Source organism: Manis javanica, chromosome 10 (assembly GCF_040802235.1).
Source record: "Manis javanica isolate MJ-LG chromosome 10, MJ_LKY, whole genome shotgun sequence".
In the NCBI taxonomy this organism is placed as follows: domain Eukaryota; kingdom Metazoa; phylum Chordata; class Mammalia; order Pholidota; family Manidae; genus Manis; species Manis javanica.
Window position 1 is genome coordinate 87907147 of NC_133165.1, and position 25063 is coordinate 87932209.

Here is a 25063-nt window from a genome sequence, read left to right on the forward strand (position 1 = left end):
AGTCCAGATCTGTGCCTCCTCCCAATGACGGACCTGGCTGGTCACCCCCTTGGTATCTCAAGGGGCTGCCGACTGGTTCAATTCTCCTCTACCCTGCCTGGTACACCCTGGCGCTGGTGCCAGGCCCTCAAGTGGCAGGGACTTGACATAGTTGAGGTGGGAGGGGTGAGCAGACAGGCGACTGGATGAGGACCCCTCCTTCTCTGCGCCCACCGCCCCCTCCTGACCTCTAGCTCTGTTTCTCGATTTTGTCTCTTTCTCTTCCCAACCCCATCTCTCTGACTTTCTAAGCCTCCCCGGGGCCTCAGCTTTCCTGTCTTTCTACAGAGGAGTGTAGAGATGGTGGGGGAGGGAGAGGGATGACGAAGAGGAGAGGTGATGAACCAGTGTCCCCAGGCGAGGCTTCTGAGGAAAGACAAGACAGAGCATGAGTGTCAGTGGTTTATTGGGAAGCCCCCACCCCAAACACCAGCATTTCTACCCCATGCATTCTTGAACAGAAATAAATAAGGCAGCATTTAATGGACTGGTCGTCTCCCTCCCAAGATGCTCTCAAGAAGGTCAGCCTCTGCTCTTCTAGGGGCTGGGATCCCTCTGCCTCCTGAGGAGAGGATGAGGACAGTGGAGGGATGCTGACTGCAGGCCACCCCTGGCTTGGCCCTGGGGCTGCCTGTGAGCTTGGCACTGACTCACAGCATCAGTCTTCCCTGGCTCAGAGAGACCCCTCCCCACCAGCCCCAAGCCTCTGGCCCCCATCCCAACAGTCCCATGATGAGTTCCTGCTCCACCTCTAACCGTGTGGCCTGGGGAGCCAGAACCTCCTCCCCAGCCCAGCGGACCCAGCTGTGGAGAAAGGAGGCTTCACTGTCATATTTTTTTCTTTTTTCCCCTGCAGTTCAGGCACTGAGGGGCTGGCCCCTGCCTGACGCTGGTCAGTGGGCGGTCAGCTCCATGGTCTTCTTGCGCTCCTCTCGCTGCTCCTCCCAGTCCTCCTCGGGCTCATACGTGCCCTTGATGACAGCCACACGCTCACTCAGGCTTAGGGAGTTGGGGAAGAGCAGGTAGAAGTAGAGGATGGCAGCCAGGGCAGCCCCCACAATGGGCCCAACCCAGAACACCTGGTGGAGACAGGGCAGCATCAGGGGGCTGAGCCCCAGGCCTCGGAAACCAAGACCTCTCCCCCACCAGAGGACAGACCCAAGGATGCTCAGAAGACATGGACGTCCAGACTTCCAGAGGAAAGGACTTCCTCCCACCTCAGGGACATATATATACTGACACCCTACTCCCCAGCGACAGGGACATGGACAACAGACACCCAGATCCTCAAAGAGTACAGACAGACCCCCGGAGGAACAGGGCCCCTCCAACCCCACCCTAAAAAGAGATAAATGAACCTTCAGAGGGAAGAGACATGTAGACCCTCAGAGAGACAAACAGAGAGAGAAGAGAGACCATGAGCTCTCAAAGGAGGTGACAGATTGTCCAGGGGGACAGACCCACAGAAAGGAAGACTCTCCTAACTCCTTCAGCAGGGACAAAACATCAGAGAGGATAGAAACACAGAAGGACAGACAGAAAATCCCCAGAAGGACAGACAGAAAATCCTCAGAGACCAACACAGAAGTACATTTCCTCTTCCCTTTCCTAGAGGGACAGACATTCACACACCCCACCCTGGCCAACCGGGGTCACCTACCATATAAATCTACCCCTGCCCTGGTTCTGGTTGTTTCATATTTCATCCCCTACCATATGCTCTGCTCTCTCCAGCCACATATCCTGGGGCCTATCCCCAAGGCTGGGTGCACAGCATTCAGAAAGGCCAGTTTGCTCTAGGCTGCATGGCTGGGTTTCCAGGCCTTAATTGCCAGGGAGCCGAGGTAGGGTCCAGACTCACCCAGTGTGCAGGGCTGAACCACTTCATGACTACTGCCGGGCCGAAGGAGCGGGCTGGGTTCATGGAGCAGCCGGTGAAGTAAATCTGCACAGAGACAGGGAGGCGGTGAGGAGGGTGATGTGCTTGTCCACTCTCACAGAGTCCCGACCCTCCCAGGGTCATCCAGCAATTCAGGGGCTCAGCCAGGTCTCCAACTCAAGTGTTCCAGTTCCTAGGCCAGTGACCTCTCCCTCCACGGGTCCCTTTGCACCACCCCCCTCATCTCTGTCCTCGGCTTGGATTTACTTCCTGGCCCTACCCCAATTCCCACTTATTCCCATCTTTCCTCAGGCTAGAGAATGTTTTGGGGGATCAAGTCTGGACCAGAGTAGAGCAGCCTCACTCCAGGCCCTAACTGCAGGGCTCATTGGTCTGAAGGGGTTCTGATCTAGGCCCCATTTTTTGCCCTAAGGGGTTCCCCACAACCCCAGGCGAGTGGCAGCACAACTCACCCCCACAAAGTGGCCGAGAGTGACAGAGAGGCCTATGGACAAGGCTGGGGAGCCCATAGGGCTGGTGCGGCGGGAGTCGGTGGAGGAGAAGATGCAGAGTGCCAGCTGGAAGGTCAGAATCAGCTCCACCGCCATGGCCTGGCCTGGGGTCGTGTTGTTGTTGAGCTGCAAGGGGAGGGTGTGTTAGGGCCCCTGCCTCCTTCTGGGTCTATGGCCAGGGGTTTGGGGGTTGAGGCTTTTGGTTTCCAAGGACACCTATAGCCTGAGCACCTGGAAACCAAGCCCCGTGTATGACACATCAAGTTGGTCACTTGCCGAAGAGACTACGTACTTTACAGTGTACACAAAGCCCGGAGCACAGGCCTGTGGTCAAAGGGCAGAGTGTGGGGGGAGCTTTTCCTGGACACAGTCCTGTCCACCGTTCTGCCCAGTCCCTAACCCCACAAGCAGGCATTTACTCCCTTCTCTGGGCAGATGCCCAGTTTGCCTGCTGTACTCCCAGCCTGCCTCCCGCCCATGCCTGACCCGCTGCCGGTGCCAACCTCAAACCCGTCTCTCCGGTGGGGCTGACTCACAGATTGACAATGGCTGAGAAAATCCTCCTCTGTGTTTGATTAATGAACCCAGTTTGCATGGGACATGGGGGCTAAATCTGGGGCTGTAGGAGAAGGAGGCAGCAGGGGGCCAGGGGCAGAAACCAATATTCAACAGAGATCCTATGCACTGGCACCACATTATGGAGTTCATATGCATGGTTTCTAAATATTATCCCCCTGACACCTGCTGTGGTAGGTTATGACCAACGCATGTAATGGCTGAGAAAAATAAGACCCAGGGAGGCCAGGGTCAGCCAAGCCCAGATTACAACCCATCTCTCTTTGATGGTTCCATGAAACCATTCCACTGAAGAGCAGGCAGGTACAGTCAGGTGCTCAAGAGGAAAGCAGAAGTCAGGTGTGAGACAGGAGAAAGGGCAGGGGTTTCCTGTGAGAAAAAGAAGGGGCAGCAGGAGGGGATTCATCTTCTTTGGGAGGCTGTCTCCTTCCTGGTAAGGGTGTGCACTGGTCCACTCTATGACACCCATTCTTGAAATGGGGTAAGGGGGCCTGGTCTGGAGCCCACCTGAGGTCCCTGTCCCACCCCCAGCCCCGAGGGCACTCACCGAGTTGACAGCCAGATTGCCCCGGACATTGACCGGTGCCAGCCCATAGAGAATGCCCGCCCCGGCAATGGCGCCCACCAGCTGGGCCACCACGTAGAAGACAGCCCGCAGCAGGGAGATCTGGTTGCCCACTAAGAGGGCCAGTGTGATGGCAGGGTTGATGTGCCCGCCGCTCACAGGCCCTAGGGCCTGGGCCAGGGTGCCTATGGCCAGGCCAAAGGCCAGAGAGATCTGCAGGACGGAGGGCAGCGCCGACGGCCACTTGAGGGCCGAGCCGAGTCCCAAGAAGACGAAGATGAGGGTGGCCAGGAATTCGGCGAACACGGCCTTGAGGAAGGCCACGGAGCACACCTCCTTCTTCATGGTGGCTGCAGGGGCCAGGCCGCGGTGGCGGCGGCGGCGGAGGGCGCCCGTCGGGGCGGCGGCGTCGCTGGGGGCGGGGGGCTGTCTCCGGGGCGCGGCGCGCTCTGCGGCGCCCGCTGCGTGGCTGGTGGCCTGGCGCGGGCCCGGCAGGGGCGCGCTATATAGTGGGCGGGCGCCCCGGAGCGGGACCGGCGCGGGGGGAGCGAGGGCGGTTCCCGCGCCCAGGGGCCGGCGCGGCCCGCCAGGAGGGGAGCTTGCGGCCGGCGCGGGCTCGCCGTGGCCCGGGGCTCCGCGCGCCCGCGGCCCGGCGCCCGTCCCGCCTCCGGGACAGCAGCGCACCCGCGCGGGCCACGAGACCCAGGCGGCGGTGTAGCCCTGGCCCGCGGCCGGGGGCCCGCGCATGGTGCGCCCCCTGCGCCTCCCGCGCTCTGTCCGCGCGGCTTGGCTCCGGCTCTTCGGGAGGTCCTGCCCGGTCCAGCCTCCCGGGTCCTGCCGACCTCGGGGCGCCTACCTCCGCCGGGCCTTCATCTCTGCGCGAGGCCTTGCCCTTTTCCTCCCTTCGGACCTGGGTCCAGCTCCTTCTTCACCTCGGCGACCCGGGCATCCTGACCCGGCCTCGGCGGGCAGGGCGGCAGTGAGGCGATTCCCTGAGCACGGCGCTGCTCAGCTCGCCGCCCGCCGGGGGCGGGGGCGGGCGGCCGGGCTGGGCCGGGCGGGGAGGTCCAGCCGTCGCGGCCTCTCCGCGGCCGGGGCCAAGCTGGCCTCCGGGCTTGGAGCAGGGGCGTATGGGGAAAAGCGGGCCCCGCGCCTGTCAAGCCGCGACGCCCAGTGGCGGGGCGGCCCGAGAGCGGGCGGCGGACCCTGGACGGCGCCCTCCCCATGACAGCCGTCCCAGCCCCTCCAGCAGCACCGCTCTTCCACCGTGGGATCCCAGCGAGTCCCGGAGGGAGTGGGGGCCGGGGGTCCACTTTGCCCTTGGATGGGAGAGGGCATGACCGGGTCCGGTTTTGCTTTGGGTCAGGCAAGAGGCCCTGGGAGTGGGGAGCCGGGAGGGCGCAGGCGCTCCACCGACCGCCCTTTTCCCAGCCGGACCTCTCTGGCCTTCCTGGGAGAAGCCCCCGACTCTGGACCTCAGGTTCTCCTTCTCTGCCTCCCCTCAGCCTCCTTACTCTTCTCTTCCTTGAAACCAGTCTTCTCCCCTTCTCGCAGTCTCTCCACCTCTCCTTTTTCTCCTTCAGTCCTTTCGGGCTGTCTCTTCAGTCTCCCTGTCCTTCTCCCTCTGTCAGTCTGGTCCTCTCTGTCAGTCTCCCTACCTCTCTCATTTCAGTCTGGTCCCTCTTAGGCTCTGCCTCTCCCTCCCTTTCTTTTCAAGTTCTGTTTTTCTCTTCTTTCCTTTACAATCTTAGCCTCAGTCTCTGTTTCAGTCTCTATTCATCTCTCAGTTTCTATCTCCTATTTGACCTTTCCTCCGCCTCTTAATTTCTGTGACCTTCATTTCTGTCTGTCTCTACCTCATTTGCCATGTCTGTCCTACATGTGGTCTTCCTCCATCCCCCTGAAGTCAAGCCCTCCCGCTGCTGGACTGGCTAACACTTCTTCCCAGTTCCCACTCCTGTCAGAGCCCCCAGCTCCTCGCCACAGTCCCTCCTGCCCCGCCCTCTTCCATTCCCTGGTTAGGCATTTGGGGAATGAGGCTGTAGGGCCCTCCAGGACTTGGAGACGTGGGGGTTGCACCATAGGATCTCAGGAGAGTAGTTATACTAAAGAGATCCCTCCCTTCACCCCCCACCCCCGCCAATGACATGTCCTTGGGAAGCACTTTACACAGCGCCTGGCCCAGAATAAGGCTTAGTAAAGTTTCCTCTGTGTTGTGACAGTATCATAAAAAGCCCCTGAGGGCTGTGCGCAGAGCTAAGCCACAGGGTCCAGCAGAGGGAGAGCACAGGTGCTCCTCAGGCAGTCCGTCAGGCAGTCCCTCAGGCAGGCGCTGAGGGGAGGCGCCCGGAGGAAAGCCAAGGGGCAGGCTGTGTGCCTGGTGGCAGCTAAGAGGCCAAAGAAAACAGGGACCGAAGAAACCCCGCTATTGTTCCTCTATCCCATGTTTCCTGCTGGAGCAGCTCCTCCCCCATGTCTCTCCTCTTAAGGCAGGAGGTTTGTCCGTCCTTTGTGCCATGGGTCCTGTGAACAGGATTTCCATCTGGGCTTGGGGTTCAGGGCACCGCATGGGCCTGGGCCAGATGGGAACAATGACTCTGATGCTCCCATGGCCTTTGGGGGTCAGGCCCCTTCAATGTTGAACTCACTTCCAGTCTGCACTTTTCCCAACTTCTTTTTTATCCTTTTTTAACCTTTTATCTTTTTATCCTTTTAGGTTTTTTATCCAACTTTTTTTTCATGAATCCACAGGTCTCAAACTCCATTGTCTCAGAGTGGGAAGGACAGGAGAGTGGGCCACCAGGGGAAGTTCCTATTTGAGAATTTGAGTCCAGTCCTTTACAGCTAATTGAGGGCTTTGGCCTCCACTGTGTGATTTGATTCTGAGCTACCTGTCAAGAAGTCAGACTCAGAGGTTACTGCCTGGCCCAGGATCATGCCATGACCTGGGCATTGCCAGGAGTGGCCTGTGGGTCTGATCTGTCAAGGTTACTCAGAGCGAGCAGCTGGGTATGTTTCCTAAGCCTGTGCTTGAGGTCCTTCCATCTCTCTCTAATCATCAGGGCCATTTGGTCTCCAGGTTGTCACAAGAAACAACAGGAGCTGCTGTGTCCTGGAATCGTCTTTGCCCTTAGCACTTCACCCTACCCTGCCAGCCCCAGAGGCTCTCTCTAGAGGCCACAGCCTGCCCATGTCTCGGTGCCCTCTCCACCATGCCACTGGGTCACAAAGCTTGGGATGCCCTCTTTGGCCATGATGGCAGCAGGAATTTGCCACCACAGGCTACCTTAGTTGAACTTCTTGTTCAGCATTGAAATCCCCTCTGCACCATTCCTAACAGCAGCTCTGAGGAGCTCAGGATGTACCAGGGACTCCAGTCTGTCTTCTGGCACTTTGGACTGTATTGATCACTTTTAGATTGTGGAAGAAATGGCATTTATTGGCAAATGAGCATATATTGAGTGCTTAATATTTCAGAGCATTGTGCTAGACAAGACAGATGAGAGAAGATGTATTGGAGAATGTCAGCCCATGGGGGTGACAGTCTTGCTGGAAGGCATTGCATACATACAGAATCACAGCTTAAAGATACAAAACGACATCAAAGCAACATTTGCAGTGCAAAGTCATCTGACACAAAGTGGGAATGTCGGACTGGCTCCTGGGACCCAGTGGTCACCCACCTCCACCCCTCAGCTCAGAGCCTTCTCTGTTCCCAGCTTGGGGTTGTGAAGGCCTGTCCACCTGCCTTTATGCTGCCTTGCCGCTGTCTGGTTTGGGGTGTGTCTGCCCTCCACCCTCCTCCAGTCTGGGATCTCCACAAGGGCAGAAATCAGTCCCACGTTTTTTGTCATTTTCTCCCTACCCTGCTGTGGCTATCCCCAAGGTCTGTGTCTACCACAGGACAGCAGGTTGGCTTCACAGTCTCAGTTGTGTGCTCGGTTTCTGCCAGGGACTCCCGAGAGGGGCCTAGTACTTGCCTCAGACCATACCTGGTCTCCTCTGAGTTCTGAGTGGCAAGATCATGGGGTTTTGAATAGGAAAACCTGAATTCAAGTCCACCACACACAGCTGTGTGACTTTAGACAGTCTCTTAGTTTCCGTTTCTTAATCTATGAAATGGGTAGAACAATATTTGCTCAGCCTATCTCACAAAGCTCGGAGAAATCACAGGAGATGATAAGGGAATGCTTTGAAAATAGTAAAACCCTACATGGTTGACAGTGGGGGAGGTCATTGTCCTTCCCTAACCTGCCTGAAGTTTTAGGAGGAATAGGTGAGCTAATGCATGTAAAGCAGCCAGCACAGAGCTGGGACACAAAAGATGCTCAATAGGTGTCAGTTTCCCTCCAGTCCCATCACTTTGAATCCTGCTTTGACTTCTGACCTTAATGACCCCAATCTGGGCAATCAGGATTGGAAGTGGTAGGGATCTCATATCTAGTTTTAGGGGAAGTGCAATGCAGGAAGTGGAACAGGCATAGAAATTATTGGCAACTTCCAGAGGGAGCTGTTGGGGTTCGGTGGGGTGGGGATGAGGTGCCGGGGACACATCAAGGCTTAGCTAACACCTCAATGCTTTGCTGCCTTTGAAATTTCAGAGCAAGGACACTCAGCTACCAGGACTACAGCCCCAGAGGTCACTTCAGTTTCTGACTCAGTCCTTCCCCAAGTGGTGAGGCCAGGGGCTGTCACCACCTGTCAGTGGTTTGGGAGAATCATCTCCATAGCATCTGTGGCTCAGGGATGGCTTTTCCTGATTTCAAAGGGAGCTTTAGTCAAGAAATAGATGAGGAGGTGGGCACATTACACAGATGCCCCACATCCACAGTCCATCTGTGGAGGGCAGGAATGGGGTGGAGACTCCAGGTACAGTGGGTTGACACAGTGTGGGATGGACACAGATAAAAGCCTAGAAATCAGGGAGGCAACAGACAGCATGCAGAAGGGGGCTCAAAGTGAGTCTCCAGCAGACTGGAGGCAGAGGGAGAATATGGGTGGTCTGAGTGGTGGGAGGGAGGAAGGGTGAGAACAGCCAGGGTACCCTAGGGGTGGGGAGAGGACCGGGATGGAGCCAGGCCAACCCCATCTCCTTCTGCCGGCACCTCGGGGTTCCTGGGGCACTCCTTTGTGCTGACCACCAATTAAAGGAGGTAGAAGAAGCCAAGGATCAGGCCCTTTCTCTACTGGAAGCAGAAGTAATGAAATGATCCCAATAATGCATGATTGATATGAAGAATACAGTTCACACAGCATCTTTACATGCATCATCTCACTTAATCCCAGGTAATGTTATTTGAGAACCATTGCACTGGCCTGGAAATTTAGAAGCCCAGGCTCTAGACACAAACGTGCCTCTGCCTGGACAAGTCATTTCCTTTCTCTGGTCCTGAGAGTGCTAAGCTGCTCTCTCCCCAATAACTCTACTGTGGTGGGAATCAGAAAGGGGAGGTGGTGGGGAGAGAGATTCCTGGGGGGAAGAGCTGCTGCCTGGGGATGGGTGATGGTGGGGTGTTGCCTGGGGCCTGTGGTTGCGTGACTGAGTGTGCCTTGCCCAGCTAGCAATAGGTGTGCGCTGAGTGAGAAGGCTCACTTACGAAACTGAGTGTCTCCTTTCAAGAAGTGTCTAGTTGCAAATCTCCCCTCTCCCAAGACAAAGGTCAGGGGCCCACAAAGAGCTGTTGTTTTCTCTGCAACAAGGGGAGGCTAATCTTTGGGTCTGGAGCCCCCTGGAGATATACAGTATGCACACACACATACAGGCATGCACATACACATGCCTTCTTCCTCCTTTGGAGAGGGCCTCCCTCAGGGCAGAAAGCGGGTCCTTGGCCACCCAACCCTCCTTTTCTCCAGAGGCCCCTTCTGCAGGAGCAAGTCTCTGGTTTGATACCTCTCTGTTACTAGCAATGGATCTTGGCAAGTTTTGGGGCCCAGTGCTGCAGCTTGAGAGAATTTTCCAGGAGGGGCAGGTTAGGGGTTGGAAATCAGGGCCTCCTTTCAGCCCTCTGCAAGGGGCCTCCAGACCCTCCCCTCCCCGTCTCCTGGGATCACACTCTTAGAGCTCCTGGGAAGGACTGGCAGTGGGGACTCATCTACTGTAGAAGAAGTGGATTTATTACAGGTAGGAAGAAAGGAAGGGGTCAAGAGGAGAGTGAGAGGCTGCCAGCCAGTACACACTTGCACCACCCCAGACACACCTGTTTCTGGGGACAGAGAGGTCCTCATGGGTGAACACACACTTGCACACTAGCAAAACCTGATGCACCATTCCCAGACCACCCTCCTCCAAGGTGGGGGGTCTGCAGACCCTGGCCCCCTTACCCCCAGTAACTGGGCTGGCTCTCCAGAGCCTTCCTCTGCCTGCTTGCTTGCCCTCTCTCCCCAGCTCAGTCTCCAAGTTCCCCACCCCTGCAGGGGCCAGGAGGTCCACAACTTGCTGCCTCAGCCTCAGGACAGGCTCACTGCTACCCCTGCAGCCCTGGCCGCAGCAGCCCGCAGGTCCTGAGGCAGCTACTGCACTGGGGGCCACCTTTGGCCCTGAGGAGAGGAGGGTCGGGCCTGGCCGGGGTGGTGGGCGCCCCGAGCCTGGGACGCGACCTGGGGTCGCAGGCAGTCACTCTGAGCCCCGCTGGGCCCGGGCCAGGGGCCTTTGGGGCGGGCGGGCGGGAGGCACTCAGGCCTTGCTGCCGCGGGGCAGGCTCTGCGGCGAGTGTAGCTCCACCGACTGCCGCCGCCGCACCTCGCGCTCCTCCCAGTCGGCGTCGGGCTCCAGCCCCTTGAGCACAGCCATGCGCTCCGACAGGCTCTTGGCGGACGGGAACAGTACGTAGTTGTAGAGGAGCGAGCCCAGGATGGCGCCCACCAGGGGTCCGACCCAGAACACCTGTGGAGTGGAGAGCGCGGCTGGCGGCAGGCACGGGGCCAGCCGGACAGCGCCTTCCTGGCTGGAGATGCGCTCCGCTCCGCACTCGCACTCGGTGTGAAAGGGAGACCCGCACGCGACTAAAGTAATAAAACGCGTGTTCGTGCAATTCGTATTGTCAACACTCGCTGTTAGGGAAGACTGTCAGTTGGGGGTTAAGGGTGCGACTTCCCAAGCGGATGGCCTGGGTGAACTTGGGCAAATTACTTACCTGTCTGCCTCAGTTTCCTTTGATTATAGTCCTACCTACTTCTGCAATTGTTGTGCCAACTAAATGGATTGATATTCGCAAAGCTCTTAGTGTGAGTCTTGGCACATCTTGGGCACTAGGTAAGTGCTAAATAGTTAAAATATGTGTTAGCTACTACAAATATGACCAATTTTCGAGCCCTAACGCACTGTGATCTGTCCTATACCAGTAACTTCACTTAATCCTTCCAAAACTCCAAGGAGGCAGCAAATGCTGTTATCCTCCCTCACAGATGTGGAAATGGAGTCTTCCATAGCAGACCTGAGGGGTGGAGCCCAAAGCCCCCCAGGGCCCCAGGAGGAAGAGCGTGAAGGGTCTGCCGTGTCCTCCACCCCACTCATTCCAGCCCTTGCAGAGATGGGTTTCTGGGGACGGGGAAGGCAGGGAGGTTTCAGCCATTACCCAGTGGTCATCAAACTTGCCGGTGACGACGGCAGGAGCCAGGGAGCGGGCAGGATTCATGGAGCAGCCCGTGTAGTGGATCTGCAATGGGGGGAGGCGGTCAAGGAAGGAAGTGGGGAGAGTCCCTGGGCCTCTCTCCAGTGCCTGACCTCTGTCGGAAGGGAATCCATGTGATGGACAATTAAGTTCTTGTTACATTTACAGGGCTCTGTGTTCACTGGAGTGATATCTGTCCCCTTAGGGTGTCTGAAAGTCAGCCCCTTCAAGTGTGTACATGTGGCTGTCCCTCTTGGAAGTTCTGAACATCTGTTCCTCTGTGGGTCTTGTGTCTGTCACTTTTGGGGGTTCTCTGTATCAGTTTCTAGAGAGATCTATGTGTCTTTTTCGGGGGAGAAGATCTCTATGTCTCGTCCCTCCAGGGAGCCTGGAATCAGTGTCCATGACCTACCCCAAGGAGGTGGCCCAGGACCACGGAGAAACCAATGGAGAGGGCGGGAGTGCCCAGGTTGTCTCCACGGCGCTCATCAGTAGAGGCGAAAATGCAGAACACCAGCTGCAGGGTCAGGAACAGCTCCACAGTAACGGCTTGGCCAGCTGTTGTGTTGTTGCTGAGCTGGGGACAGAGAGCAGGTGGGTGGAGGAACGCTGAGAGCATGCTCCTCACACTGGCTCCATCTTCCTGCCCACCCGCAGTCAAAGCTCCAGAGACACTTCCAGGCTGGGAGTCAAACAGCTGCGCTCACTGGCCATATTAGTTTAAACTACTGACAGTCTCTTCCTGGATTGTGGCCCAAAGGCAGAGAGATGGACCCCAGGACTGCTCATGGTCCCCAGGCCAGAGGTAGGAAAACAGACTCCAAAGCCCATTAGATTTGGGGGCTGGGGTTGTGTGCCTACAATGTGAGAGGCAAAGGATGCTGAGGTCCAGCACTTCAGTTTCCTGAAGGACAAGAAAGGAAGAGGTTTTGATTATAGCAGGAAGTTTTAGGCCAGGTAACAGGAAGGCCTTCCTCTCTCTCTAGGCCACAAATAGTGGTGTAATGAGAGGCCTGTGGTCTTTCTTCCCATGGTCAAAGGGCTCCCAGGGGCAGAGCCTAGGGACTTGGGTCTGGGGTTAATCCTAGTGTGCGCCCACCCTCCATGGGTTCCGTGAACAACTCTTTCCTCTGACATTTGCCTGCTCCCCTTGACCTTGCCCACCCCACATGGCCTCAGTTTTGCCCTGTGGATTTGCTCCCTGCACACCCTGTGAAGGGTGGGGTGGGCACACTGTGCCCTGTACTCTGATGCCTCAACACCCACGTGGGGTGCCTGTGGTCCCAGCAGACCCTGCCTTAGGTAACAAAGAACTTGGGGCAGTGCAAAGAGGTGATTTCACAACTGGGCCACATCCAACCCTGGATTTTGCCATCTGTGCCTACATCCTGCCCCCTGGGGCTAGGTACCACACGGGGCAGAGCTGTGACAGCCCTCAGCTCCCAGGCTCCTTCTCCTGGGTCCTCGCCATCAGGCTGGCTCCCGTGGGTCTCTCTAGGGTCTAACCTTAGTCCACCCTGCCATCCAATGTCAGAGGCACTAGTGGAGTCAGTGAAAAGAGCTTTGAAGGTAGCCACTTTGGGTGCCTCTGACCTGCCGTGGCATCTTATTTACTTCAGCCTCAATCTGTCCTTCCGTAAAATGGGGGTGACCGAATGGATTCTGGAGGACTGGAAATGACAAGGGCAGAGCCAGAGCCCCATTCCCACTGGTAGATAGTGGCTCTAAGGGGGTGAGTGTGGACATGAGTTTGATGTCAGACAGCTCTGGGTCCATTCCCAGGTGCTGACACTTTTTTTGGAATTTGAATTCTGTTATTTGAATCAATTGAATGCTAAGCCTCAATTTACCACTAAGGGTAGAGGGATCACAGAATTTACCTTATAATGTTGTACCAAAAAGGAGATGCTATCTGGCCTTGCACAGAGCAGGTATGCTTCAATGGTAACTTCCTGGTGGCCAGGCTGGCCTTTCCAATGGCCTCAGAGGACACCCAGAACAGCCTTGGGGGCCATGTAGCTCTGTCTAGCTCAGGGTGAGTCTCCCCACTGCTGCCCCATTCCACCCAGGCAGGGCTGTCCCCAGTTCTTCAGGATGGTAAATGCCGAGCAACAACTTGGGGGAGGCTTCCCCGGTCCTTCCCTTCTGAGGGCCCAGTCAGTTGTGAAATGACAGAGGAGCAGGACTGAGGGTCCCCATGGCCCCTTAGCACTCCCATTGCCTAGCTATTAGAGGAGATTCCCCAGCCACACACCCTGAGGCTTTCTTGGTCATGTTCTCAAGAAGTCCCTCTTTCAGTCTAACTGGACCTTTACTTGCTGCAGAGTGAATTAATGTCATTCTCAATGGAAATGGTCACACTCCTCAGTGTCCCCACCCATGCCCTCAGATGTCCAGGCCTTGCCACGACCCAGGAGTGGCGGAGGGTGGCATGTGGTGGTGGGGAGGGGCTGCAGCAGCCCCCTCAGCTCCCCAGGTGCCCCTGTTCATATAATCAACAGTTAGCTCATGGGATCCAGGGCCCTTCTCCGCGGTCTGGAGAGGCCTGTCCCTTCTGCATTACCCTGGGATCTGGTGCTGTCTCTGCTATTGACAAACTACAGAACTTTTCACCTGTCACTTCCCTTCTCTGAGCCTCAGTTTCCTTGTTTGCAAAACAAGGCTTAGATGATGGCTCAGGGAGAGAACAGTGATCAGGTGGGAAGGTCACAGGTTTGTAGTCAGGCCTGTTTTTGAAGGCTGGTCTGGTGCTTGCCCTCTCTGAGCCTCAGTTTCCAACCCCTTAAGAAACAGATATGCCCATCCATACCTCACAGGGCGGTTGTGAGGGTCAGAGTGTGGCTTGTGCGGAGGACCTGCCATGAAGCCCGTACACAATAGGTGATGAAGAAATGGAGGGTCCTTCCTCCCTGGCGAATACCCTTGGGACCTGCATTCCGAGGTTCCTCCTAGCTCAGAAAGCAGGTCTGTGCGGGAGCCCTGCCCTCTGCCAAGTTCTGCCCAGCCCTTGTAATGCAGGCCTCGAATCAGCAGACACCATGCTGCTGCTCTTCCTGCACGTCGCTCAGAGCAGAAGGCACCAGCAGGCCCATGAGGATCCTGCCCCTGCTCTGGCTTCATTGCTCCTTGTGCCGACTCCTGTCAGCTGTGTTCCTGGCTCTGGCATCTCCCTCCCTCCCTCTGTCCCTCTCTGTTTCTCTCTCTCCCCACCCAGACTCTCTCCCAGCTCTAGTTCCTTCTTATCCTTTACCAGAGACACCCCAGGATCTGCCCCTTGCGGGAAAGATGGAGTTCTGGCTACTCACTGCATTGACAGCCAGGTCCCCTCGGATGTCTGGTGGTGTGATCTCATGGAGCAGAGCAGCCCCTGCCACGGCCCCCAGCAGCTGGGCAGCTACGTAGAAGGCAGCTCGGAGAAAGGAGACATGGCAGCCTACCAAGCAAGCCACAGTCACAGCAGGATTGATGTGGGCCCCGCTGATGTGGCCCAGAGCCTGCACCAGGGTGCCAATAGCCAGGCCGAAGGCCATGGCAATCTGCAGCACAGAGGGCAGGGCCTGTGGCCAGTTGAGGGCTGAGCCGAGGCCAAAGAAGACGAAGAGGAGTGTGGCCAGGAACTCTGCGAACACGGCCCTGGAGAAGGCTATGGACCGGAGTTCCCACATGCCGCGAGCCTTCCGTGGGCTGGCCCAGAGGTCTCGGGACCCGGAAACTTGCAGCTCTCTCAGTCCCTGTCTCTCTTTCTCTCTGTCTTAGGGTCTTTGGGGAGGCTGGGCCATGGGCATTTATAGGGTCATTCCATACTCGATTTGGACACGTGGGGTGGAGGTGGAGATCAGGCTCTCTGCTCCCCTATGGCTGCCTCCTGCCCCCACTCTCCACCCCTGCCTACCCGCATGCCTATCACCCCATCTAGGCCTTCACAGCTGACTAACGCTCCCCATTAATGAGCTCCAGATAAGGACTGACGTCCCCTGGTTTTCCGTGTTTGTTCCCTCAGTTACCCCAAGCTGCTGCTCCTGGACCTCCCGCCACCCCCCACCAGTTCTGCGGATGGGGTTCCTGAAGGGAATTGTGCCAACCCCCCTCTCTCTTACTCCAACTTTTGGCCAATGCAGGGGCAACACCTCACCCAATGTCCATGAAAGAGGATGTCAATGCTACGCCATCTAGTGATTGGGAAGTTCTTCCTACTGTCTGACCTCCAATTATTCCTTCTTGAAGGGGATGGAAAACTACTGGTTGGCTTGTGATGTGAACCTTCCAAAGCATAAAGATTTGTTTGTGTCTCTTCTGTGCTGGCTGTCTCGCAGTCACCTATAGGTTGTCAGGCTTCCCCTCCTCCCTGGAACTCCAGCCAAATGGCAGCCCCCATAGCCTGAAGGCAAGGGGTGGTTGCAGTGGCCCTGGGACCCTGGCCCTGGGTGATGGAGTCAAACTGGGGTTGTCTAAGGCAGCTGGGGGCTTCCATTCCACTATCACCTGGTCCATCTCTGTGACTTGCCCCTTTCTTGTCTGTCTCCTTAAAAAGAGAATAATAAACCTATGTGGGATTGGTTTTTGGATTAAATGAAATCAGGTATGTAAAGTGCTCAGAGCTGTGCTTGACCCTTGGTAAGCTGTCAATTAATATCAGCTATTATTAATAGCATTATTTATATTCTGAGGCAGAGAACAGTTCAGGTTCTCAGAAGCTGTGATGGACTCAAGGCACCCCCCACGGGGCTCGGAGCGAGCCACCCCTGCCACAGGTGGAGGACATTTCTGTCGGGTGGTGAGCTGTGCAGGCTCAGGGAGGCTGCAATGCTCGAGAAGGGACTCTCCGGCCTCGGCGACCACTCAGGCCAGCATCTGGGTGATGCCCCTGCCTGCTGTCAGTGCTGCGCTGGCCTGGGGTCTAGGAGACATTTAGGTCCTGGAGTCCCCAGGTGCCACTCCACTGCTGTTTCCTGGCCTCTCCAGCCCTGCTTCCTCTCCAGGGACCCGAAGGCAAGGTCAGACACAGAGTGCAGTTATGAGGACCCTTCTGGACCCTGCTCTGCCTCCTATCCCTGGGCAAGTCACAGTCTCAGGAATAGAAATCTGGGAGGAATTGGAAACTGCAGAGTAGAACCCCCTGTGCTGCTGTGTGCCCTTGGATGGACTACACACCCCTTCCCGTCTCTCCTCTTTGGTCAAGGTGTTCATGATCTTGAGAGAGAGAAGGACCTTGATTGTGGGCAGGACCTCTCCTAACCTCATCAAATGAAAATCTCTTACCTGCCGATAAACCCAGAAGAAGTGTCATGGCTTCTCTCTGTGGCTCATTAAACCCCAGTCCACATGTGTGTATGTGTATATGTGGCCATTCAGTCACACAGCCCTAAATCTAGAACCAATGGGCTCTTAGAGGTCATCTAGCCTATGTATCTCATTTTACAGATTAGAGCATGAACTACAGAGAGATTGCCACTTGCCCACATTCTGGTTTGGGCCTGGAGCTGGGAGGAGAGGAGGGCACCAACATGAATGGACTCCTACTTATGCTGTGTTTTCCATTTGAGCCAGGGAGGAAGGTGTGCCTGTTTAAGCCAGTGGGGTTCGTGCCGTGGCTCCTGGTGGGGGCTGGAGCTCCCCAGGAAGGGCTGCATTTTGTCTGCAGTGGCCACCGTGCCATGTCTTATGAGGTCCCAAGTGCCATCAATTGTATCATGCACAACTAATTGGAGTATAGCAGAAATGCTTTCTTGGAGATGGATTGTGGCAATGGTTGCACAACAATATGAATGTACCTAATACCATTGAACTGTGTCCTTAAAAATGGTCAGGATGGTTAAGTTTTATGTTATGTGGTTTTTTACCATAATTAAAAATAACTTTTAAAAGCAGTGAAGGAAAACAACCCCCAAAATTCTTTTTTAAACAATTTCTGTTTTGTATGTATTAAAGGAAGGCTTTCAGATTTATTTAAGACATCCATTTTTAAAGTCAAAATCACTCCTGTGCATGCATAAAAAAGGAAATCATTGGCAAAACAAATTGGCTAAAACAGTCCCCAAATTTCATCACATTCAGAGTCCAGCTTTCCTAAATTCCTCTTTGATTCAGAGCTCCTGATATTTTTCTACACAGTATCACCCTCTGTGCTGTCAGGAGTGTAGTGATGTGCCATTCTTACAAGACTGTCCACTGCTGTTTTCAGAATATCTTCCCAAATCTCAGATACTCCTGTAGCTTTGTCATGGGTCTGACTGGCAATTTTTTTGCCCTTTTCTCAGTAATAAAACATAACATAGTTTCATCTACTTGTGGGACTCTTCTTAGATCCCACAAAACACTTGGCTGTTGTTTTGCAAGTAAATATGGAACTGTGGTCATTCTTCAATGATAACTACTCGCTTCACTAAATGTCAAATTTTTGCGGTACTCCTCAGTTCCATGTCTTTCTGCATACACAGTAACTTAGTTCAACTCCTAAACCACAGTGTAAACTTTTCCCCCAAGTTTTATTTAGAAATAATTGACATACATCACTACATAAACTTGAGACACACAGCAGGATGGCTTGATTTTTCATATACTGTGAAATGATGGCCACAATCGGCTCAGCTAACAGCCATCTTCTCATATAGATACAATAAGAGAAAAAGTTTCTCCTTGTGATGAGAACTCTCAGGATTTACCCTCTTAACACCTTGCCTATGTATCATACAGCAGTGTCAGCTGTAGTCACCATGCTGTATATTACATCCCTAGTACTTTTTTTATCTTATAACTGGAAATCTGTTCCTTTTGACCTTCCTCCAATTCCCCTTCCCCTCTGGTAACCACAAGTCTGATCTCTTTTTCTGAGTTTGATATTCTGTTTTTTTGATTCCACATATATAAATGAGATCATACAGCATTTCTTTTCCTCTGACTTGTTTCATTTAGCATAATACCTTCAAGATCTATTCATGTTCTTGAAAATGATAAGAATCCTTTATTTTTTATGGCTGAATAATATTCCATTGTCTAATCTCTACCATGACTTCTTTATCTATTCATCCACAGATAGACATTTAGGTTGCTTCTGTGTCTTGGCTATTGTGAATAATGCTGCAGTGAACATACGGGTGCAGATAACTTTTCGAGCTAGTATTTTCATTTCCTTTGGATGTATTCCCAGAAGTGGAATTGCTGGATCATACGTGTGGATAAAATGAGAGTTCCTGTGGCCAGGATTCTCACTTGGCCCTGGTTGACTAGCTCACTGCACACCTGTGGGCAATACATGGCTGTTGACTCTATATAAAGAGCTCTGCCCAGGGCTCTGTGCGTGACACTGTGGCAGGGCTGCAAGGCTGCAGGAGAGCAGAGCAGAGGCTGGAGTGGTGGCAACGCCAAGGACAGAGGCCCAGAGGATGGCTGTGTGGGACGACTGTACAGAGAGGCCCAAAGGACGGCTGTGTGGGATGACTGTGCAGAGAGGCCCAGAGGATGGCTGTGTGGGACAGCTGTGCAGGCAGAGAGGCCCAGAGGACAGCTGTGCATACAGAGGGGCCCAGAGGATGGCTGTGCAGACAGAGGGGCCCAGAGGCAGAGATCGGCTTGCTGCACGCAGACTCACTCTGAGTGAATGGGATTTTAGTGACTGACCTGCCACCTGGAAATAAAGTTGGGTAAAACCCTTTCACCCCAAGAATGTTTTGCCATCAATTTCTTTGGTCACATTGAATCCATAGGGAACTTGGCCGGGGCTGAAACCCACTGGCAAGACAATACGGTAGCTCTATTTTTAATTTTTTGAGGATCTTCCATACTGCCATTTTGAACATTTTAAATGGTAATTAAACTGGGCAGATGTAGGAGTGAGAAGGCATGGAACTCACCTGGCCAAGCTTAAGTCTGCACAGGTAGAAACAACCACTTCCAGCTGCTGTAAAATACCACAGTTGTAAGAAACATTAAAATGAGACAAAAGGTACACCTTAGAATTGATGAAATGTAGCAGTTATAGTATTAAACACATATTTAGTGCTCACTCTGTCATGCACTGCTCTAGACATTCCTATATGTATTAACTCTCAATTCTCACAGCAATCCTGTGATAATCCTTTTAGTATCTCATTTTTTAGAGATGAAGAAAATGAGACAGAGAAGTTAAGTAACTTTCCTGAGGTCACACAGCTAGCAAGTCAGAAGGCAGAAATAGAACCCCAGGAGTCTGGCTTTAAGAGGACTTTTTTGATGGTGAAAGGGAATTTCTACCTCATCACCCTGAAATAATCATGATCAGAGAGAAGTGAGAAAGAACGCTGGATTCTGAATAATAAAGAAAGAGGGATTTGTGTGTCATTTGCTGGGGGCTCGAAGGAGGGGGCTGAGATCTGGAAAAGTGGAGGAAGGAGCTGGGTGTCTATGCTGGCCAATGAGGATGACCCATGTGGGGCACAGTGACAGAATTCAGGGCCAATGCTGAGAGTTGACATAAGGTGTGCTTCCAGCTCTGAGTCAAGTGGCCAAATGCTCTCCATCCTCCCCACAAGGTTGGTAAAAGTGGGTCACACACCACAGCCTATGAGGCTGGAAATCTGGGGGATGAGGGAGAAGGGGCAGGGCAGATCCACAGTCACATGAAGTGGGACAGAGTGAAGGGAGCAGCGCCAGGGAGCAGCGCCAGGAAGCAGCTGGTGGGAAAGTGGGGCACCCGGGGTCTGGCCCTTCAGGAGATCTGAGAAGAATTGTGAGGTTTCAGATCCATGCAGTTCTGGGGCAGAGCGTGAGCCACTGGATTTCTATGTAGGGTTGCAAGTAGAAGTTATTGAATCTCATACGTTGGGGTTCTACAGATAAAATAGGGATGCCCAAGTTTAAATTTCAGAAAAATAACAATTACATTTTTAGCATAAGTATATGCCAAGCAATATTTGGGCCATACTCACACTGAAAAATTATTTGTTATCTGAAATTGAAATTTAACTGGGTGCCCTGTGTTTTTATTTGCTAAATCTGGCAACGCTATTTTATTTTATATGAAAGCAGAGGGGAACCCAGAGGACTGAAGGCCTAGGGACATCTGGGTTTCAAGGTAAATCCTCACAAGGACTTTTGGGGAATGAGTCTTATTAACCCCATTTTACACAGGGGGACCCCAAGAGGTTATAAAAGTTGCCTAAGATCACATGTCTGCTAAGCAGCAGAGACAAGCTATGAATACAGGTCTGTCTGACTCAGAAATTCAGGCTTTCCGCCCAGTGACTGGCTGACTTCATCCTCCAAGCCCCACCCCAAAGGCCAGGCCGCCCTGCCAGCCAAGGCCCAGATGGTGCGGAGAAGGCTGCAGGTCTTCACGCCTGGACAGCTCCCTGCAGCTTCCCTACTGCCCACAGAGTGGGGTCCAGTGATGAAGAACATGAGCTTTCACCCAATTTCCCAAAGCTCCCCACTGCCCATGGGGCAAAGCTGGATGGGCTTGGCATATCCTCCTTCCACCCCTTCATCTTTGGGCCTGAGACATGTTATTCCCTCTGCCTGGACCATGTGTCACCAGCATTGTCTCAGGGCTAACCTCCTCAAACTCCAGGCCTCATACTTTTTTGATTGAGACCTATCAGAAGAAACACATTTCATATCCTAACCCATCAACCTTATCTCAATACATAGAAAGACAGATATATATATATAAATTAAAACTAACATTCACAAAACAATATTTTCTAAATGTGATGTTTTACATTGCTTTACTGTATTTCACCAAAAAATAATTTAGGTCCCAACTGCTAAATTGATCTCATGACCCACTAATGGATTGCCACTCCAGTTTGAATAACACTGCTTTCGATCCTGGCTTAAAAATCGTTTTCTCATTGGGGAAGGTTTCCTATAGCCCCAGCAACACACACTCCTGGGACCTTCCACCCACTGTGTGCCTTGCACCTTTGCATCACCCAAAGGCTCATAATTACCTGTTCAGTGTTTGGATTCTCCAGACGGTGAACTCCTAGAGAGCAGGGCCCACATCTGGGTTTGCTGGCTATTGCACCCGCAGCGCCTAGCACAGGGTCTGGCATGCTAGATGTGCTCACTAAAAGTTGTCAAGTGAATAAATGGGTAAAACTGCTAGCCCTTATCCCCCTAAGCCTACCTGTGCCCTGCCCTGCACTCTATGCAGCCACCTGGCATTCCTCAAGGACCCAATTCAGGACAGAAGTTGATTCTTGGAGCCTGGACAGAGAGAGGGAGTGTGCATTTGTGCATTGGTGGGATGGGGAGGGGTCTGGAACAAGTTTGTCCTCATTTGGAAAGGATTAGGTGTGAGTAAAGGCTGAAGGCAAGGAGACCTTTCTAAAACCTCTGCCTTGTAAAGGGGTTTTAGAAAGGTCTCCCTGCCTTGTAAAGTAGTGAGTACCCGGTTGCTTGGAGGAATACAAAAAGGTTGAGCAAACCCAGGGAAACTGTGACAGGAGTTTGTACACCAGGGGAAGGGTTGGGCAAGCTGACTAACAGGGTCCCCTGCAGCTCTGCAGCAGGGAGAAGCCCCAGCTGCAGGTTAATAAAGCCTCTTTACAGGAGGGCAGTTGGGAACCATGGTGGGTGCTAGTAGGAGGGAAGATCAGCTGGGAGGAGGAGGGCACATCTCCCTGTCTGGACTCCTAGTTCCTGGCTTCCTCCCTCCTCCCATCTGGGGGAGCCTGGCCAGGCTGGAGGCCCCAAAGAACCAAGGGTACCATGGTTGCCCCATGGCTCCCTGGGCTTCTGCCCACCCTGGGGGGTCTCCTCCCCACAGGTCTGGATGCAGAGGGGGAAAGCATTTGCCAGCTGGCTCTGGAATGCTGGTATCTCTGCTCTGTAAGGATAGAGAGGGGCTGTGAATGCCAGGGTGGGCCATGCTGGGGTCATTACCAGAGAAAGCATGGTAACAAGCTGGAAAGGTTGCAGGCAGCATCCCATAACCTTGCTTGCAAAGGTCACCCAAACCTGTTTGACTTCCCACTCAGCACAGCTGCAGCCAAACAGCCCTGCTCCCAGTGCCTGCCTCCAGCATCTGTGGGCTCCAGCGACTGGGTGGAGGGACCCGGTTCAGACTCTGTGCAGGGTCTCTCTCCTCCCCACCATGCCATCTGGCCCGCCTGCCTCCCACCCTGGCACCACACCCCCCCATTCCCCTACCAGGCCTTGGCCTCTAACAGCCTCACCTCCTCAAGGCCTGTCCTGCCGTCCGGCTGTGTGAGGTGCCCAGCTAGCCTCATACACATATCAACCAGTTGTCTCAAGGATGTGGTGAAGTGGTACCAACCCCATTTTATGGATTAGGGTAAGGAAGGCTCAGGGTTGCTAAGCTGGCTACCACCTCCTCTGCTCCTGCCCCACAGCACCCTGCTTCCCCTCTGTGGCAGCATGATGGATTTTGCTGTCCTGGATGCTTTGTTAAAGCTGTGAGGACAAGAGCTGTACCTAATTCACCTGGATGGTCAAACACTTGACATGTGATTGGAATGAATCATGCTAAGTGCTCAAAAAAGTGTTTGTAGAATGAGCAGTTTGCCCAAGGTCAAACAGCTAAGAAGTAGTTAAGGGGTAATTCAAACTCAGATCTGCCTGAAACCTAACCCAGCCCCACACCCTTCACCTTCCTCCAGGAAGCCTTCCCTGACTTAGTCAAGGCCACCTCCCCCACCCCACCCCCCAGAATTCTGGGTGTTTGGGTGTGTTCTTATCCCCCTCTCCCCAACACTCCCTGAAGGAAGGGCCTGAGGACAGTGTCTCATCCCAGTTCTGATCCCCCCAGTTGTGCCCCCATAAGGCAGGCAGAGCCCCGTGAGTGCAGGATGCTCAGGCCAGGGTGGAGAGCCTAGAGAGGAGGGCTTCAGCCAAACTGTGTCGCCCTGCCTGTGCCCAGCCGCCTCCTGAGCCCTCGTCCAACCACAGCTCTGCCCGGCGCTGGGCCCGCCAGCTTCTCAGAAGAGTGGCCCAGGTGTTGGTATTTTCCAGGTGAGGCACCTAATCCTCTGCTCATTTTGCTGCAATTCAATATCCTCCTCCAATTTGCATGCCTGGCTGCTATCCTTTCCTCCTCCCTCCAGCCTCCTCTGGGTAGGGGAGAACTGAACACTCTCCACAGAGGCCCCTCGGGCTCACCTTCCCCCACCAAAGGGCCGGGTGCCCATGGGATGGAGGGACTGCTGGCCCCACCACAGGAGCAAGGCCTGGATGTTCCCCGGCCTTGAGGGGAATTCTGGGTCCACCTCTTAGGCTGCCTGGCTGTGGAATCCAGAGCCACTCATGCTCTCCAATTTCTGGGTAAACAAATGTGAAAGTACCTGCATATGGTGAGTGTTCAAAAATATGAGGTGAGACTTCCCCATGGGCTGAGGGCCTGTGGCTCTAGGAAATCCTTGTCTTATCTCATCACCCACCTTCTGGCTGTAAGGTTGGCCCATTCTCTGATTATAGCTGACGAATGTCTGTTTTCTTGGGATTTTAGAGCACTTGGAACAGTTCACTGTATTTATTTATTCATGCAGCAAATAGTTTTTGAGCATCAGCCATGTGCCAAGTGCTGTTTTAGGCCTTTGAGATGCCTCATGGAATAAAACTGACAAAGAGCCCTGGCTTAGAGGGGCTGCCCATAAGGGGCAGTTTATTCAGTCTATGGGACAGATTTTGGATGGCCCTGCTCAGCCTGTTCTCCGCTTTAAACAACCTGAATGGAGAGAGATGGAAAGAAATTATAAATATCAGAAAAGAACAGTGCTTACTCTCAGAGTAAGCACCTTTGCCCTTGTTTTACCAACAGAGCTTGAACTTAAGTAATGTCAAACAAGTTCAGTGGAAGTGTGTGCTATTCCTCAAAAAGTTAAACACAAAGGTACCCTATGGCCCCACAATTCCACTCCTGGGTGTATATCTGAAAGAGTGAAGTCAGGTGTTCAAACAAAAACTTGTACACACATGTTCATAGCAGTGCTATTCACAATAGCCAAAAGGTGAAAACAACCAAATGTCCAACTGATAAATGGATAAACAAAATGCAGTCTCTCCACACAATAGAATATGCTCCAGTCATCAAAAGGAATGAGGTACTTGTACGTGCTACATGGATGAACCTTGTAAACATTATGCTGAGTGAAAGAAGCCAGGCACGAAAGGCCACCAATTGTGAGATTCCATTTATATGAAATGTCCAGAATAGGGAAATCCACAGAGACAGAAAGTTAGATGAGTGGTTGGCAGGTGCTGCGGGAAGGCAGGAATGGGGAGTGACTCCCTAATGGGTGCGGGGTTTCCTTTTGGGGTGATGCAATGTTCTGGAACCAGAGAGTGGTGGTGGTTGCCCAACATGGTGAATTTGCTAAATGCCATGGAATGTACATTTTGAGATGCTTGAAATGGTGAGTTTTATGTTATGTTATTTTATAATTAAAAAACCAAAGTGTGTGCTGTGCAAGATTTCTTGTCCTATGCATTGCCTCAGCTTCCCCCCAGTGCATTTGCTCATGCTGATCCTTCTACCGGGGTTGCTTGTCCCTCCTCTCTTTTCCCAGCACATCTCCATCCTTCAGATCCAAGTTTAACCATCACTTCTTCCGAGAGGATGAAGTCCCCCTGTTACATGTTCGAGCACCACATGCCACCCTGCTGGGGCACTCGCCTGATCATAGTTTTGATGTTTATATGATGAAAGCCTCCCCCACTAAACTGTGAGCTCCTGGAGAGAAAGGGGAACCTGTGTATTTTTTGCTCCCTGATGTATCCCTAGGGCCTCGTTTAGTGCCTGGCACACTGTAGGTGCTCAGTAAGTATTTATTAAGTTCATAAATTAATAAATGCCCTGAAAGGAGTTCTAATAGAGTCACTACCCCCACCGGCTCCATCTCAGATGGTTTCCCCAGCACCGCCACTTCTGCCATTGAGGCTT

At 53.4% G+C, this 25063-nt stretch overlaps 2 protein-coding genes across 3 annotated transcripts; both read right to left on the bottom strand.

Annotated features, from left to right (window-relative positions):
• Positions 1-428: 428 nt before the first annotated feature.
• AQP5 (aquaporin 5) lies at positions 429-5079 on the bottom strand. The gene is made up of 4 exons (XM_017678550.3): positions 3554-5079; positions 2392-2556; positions 1901-1984; positions 429-1118 (listed from the first exon to the last, which is right to left on the bottom strand). Exons 1-4 carry the CDS (start codon positions 4316-4318, stop codon positions 933-935), a joined length of 1200 nt encoding a protein of 399 aa, XP_017534039.2. The 5' UTR covers positions 4319-5079; the 3' UTR covers positions 429-932.
• Positions 5080-7674: 2595 nt separating this feature from the next.
• Positions 7675-14960, bottom strand: AQP2 (aquaporin 2). Of its 2 annotated transcripts, none has more exons than XM_017678548.3 (4): positions 14490-14960; positions 11597-11761; positions 11169-11229; positions 7675-10457 (listed from the first exon to the last, which is right to left on the bottom strand). In XM_017678548.3, the coding sequence occupies exons 1-4, from the start codon at positions 14847-14849 to the stop codon at positions 10039-10041; spliced, it is 1005 nt and encodes a 334-aa protein (XP_017534037.2). In that variant the 5' UTR covers positions 14850-14960; the 3' UTR covers positions 7675-10038. The 2 variants fall into 2 exon arrangements, with proteins under 2 accessions (XP_017534037.2, XP_017534038.2); XM_017678549.3 differs by having other exon boundaries at positions 10131-10457; positions 11149-11229; positions 14490-14959.
• Positions 14961-25063: the final 10103 nt, after the last annotated feature.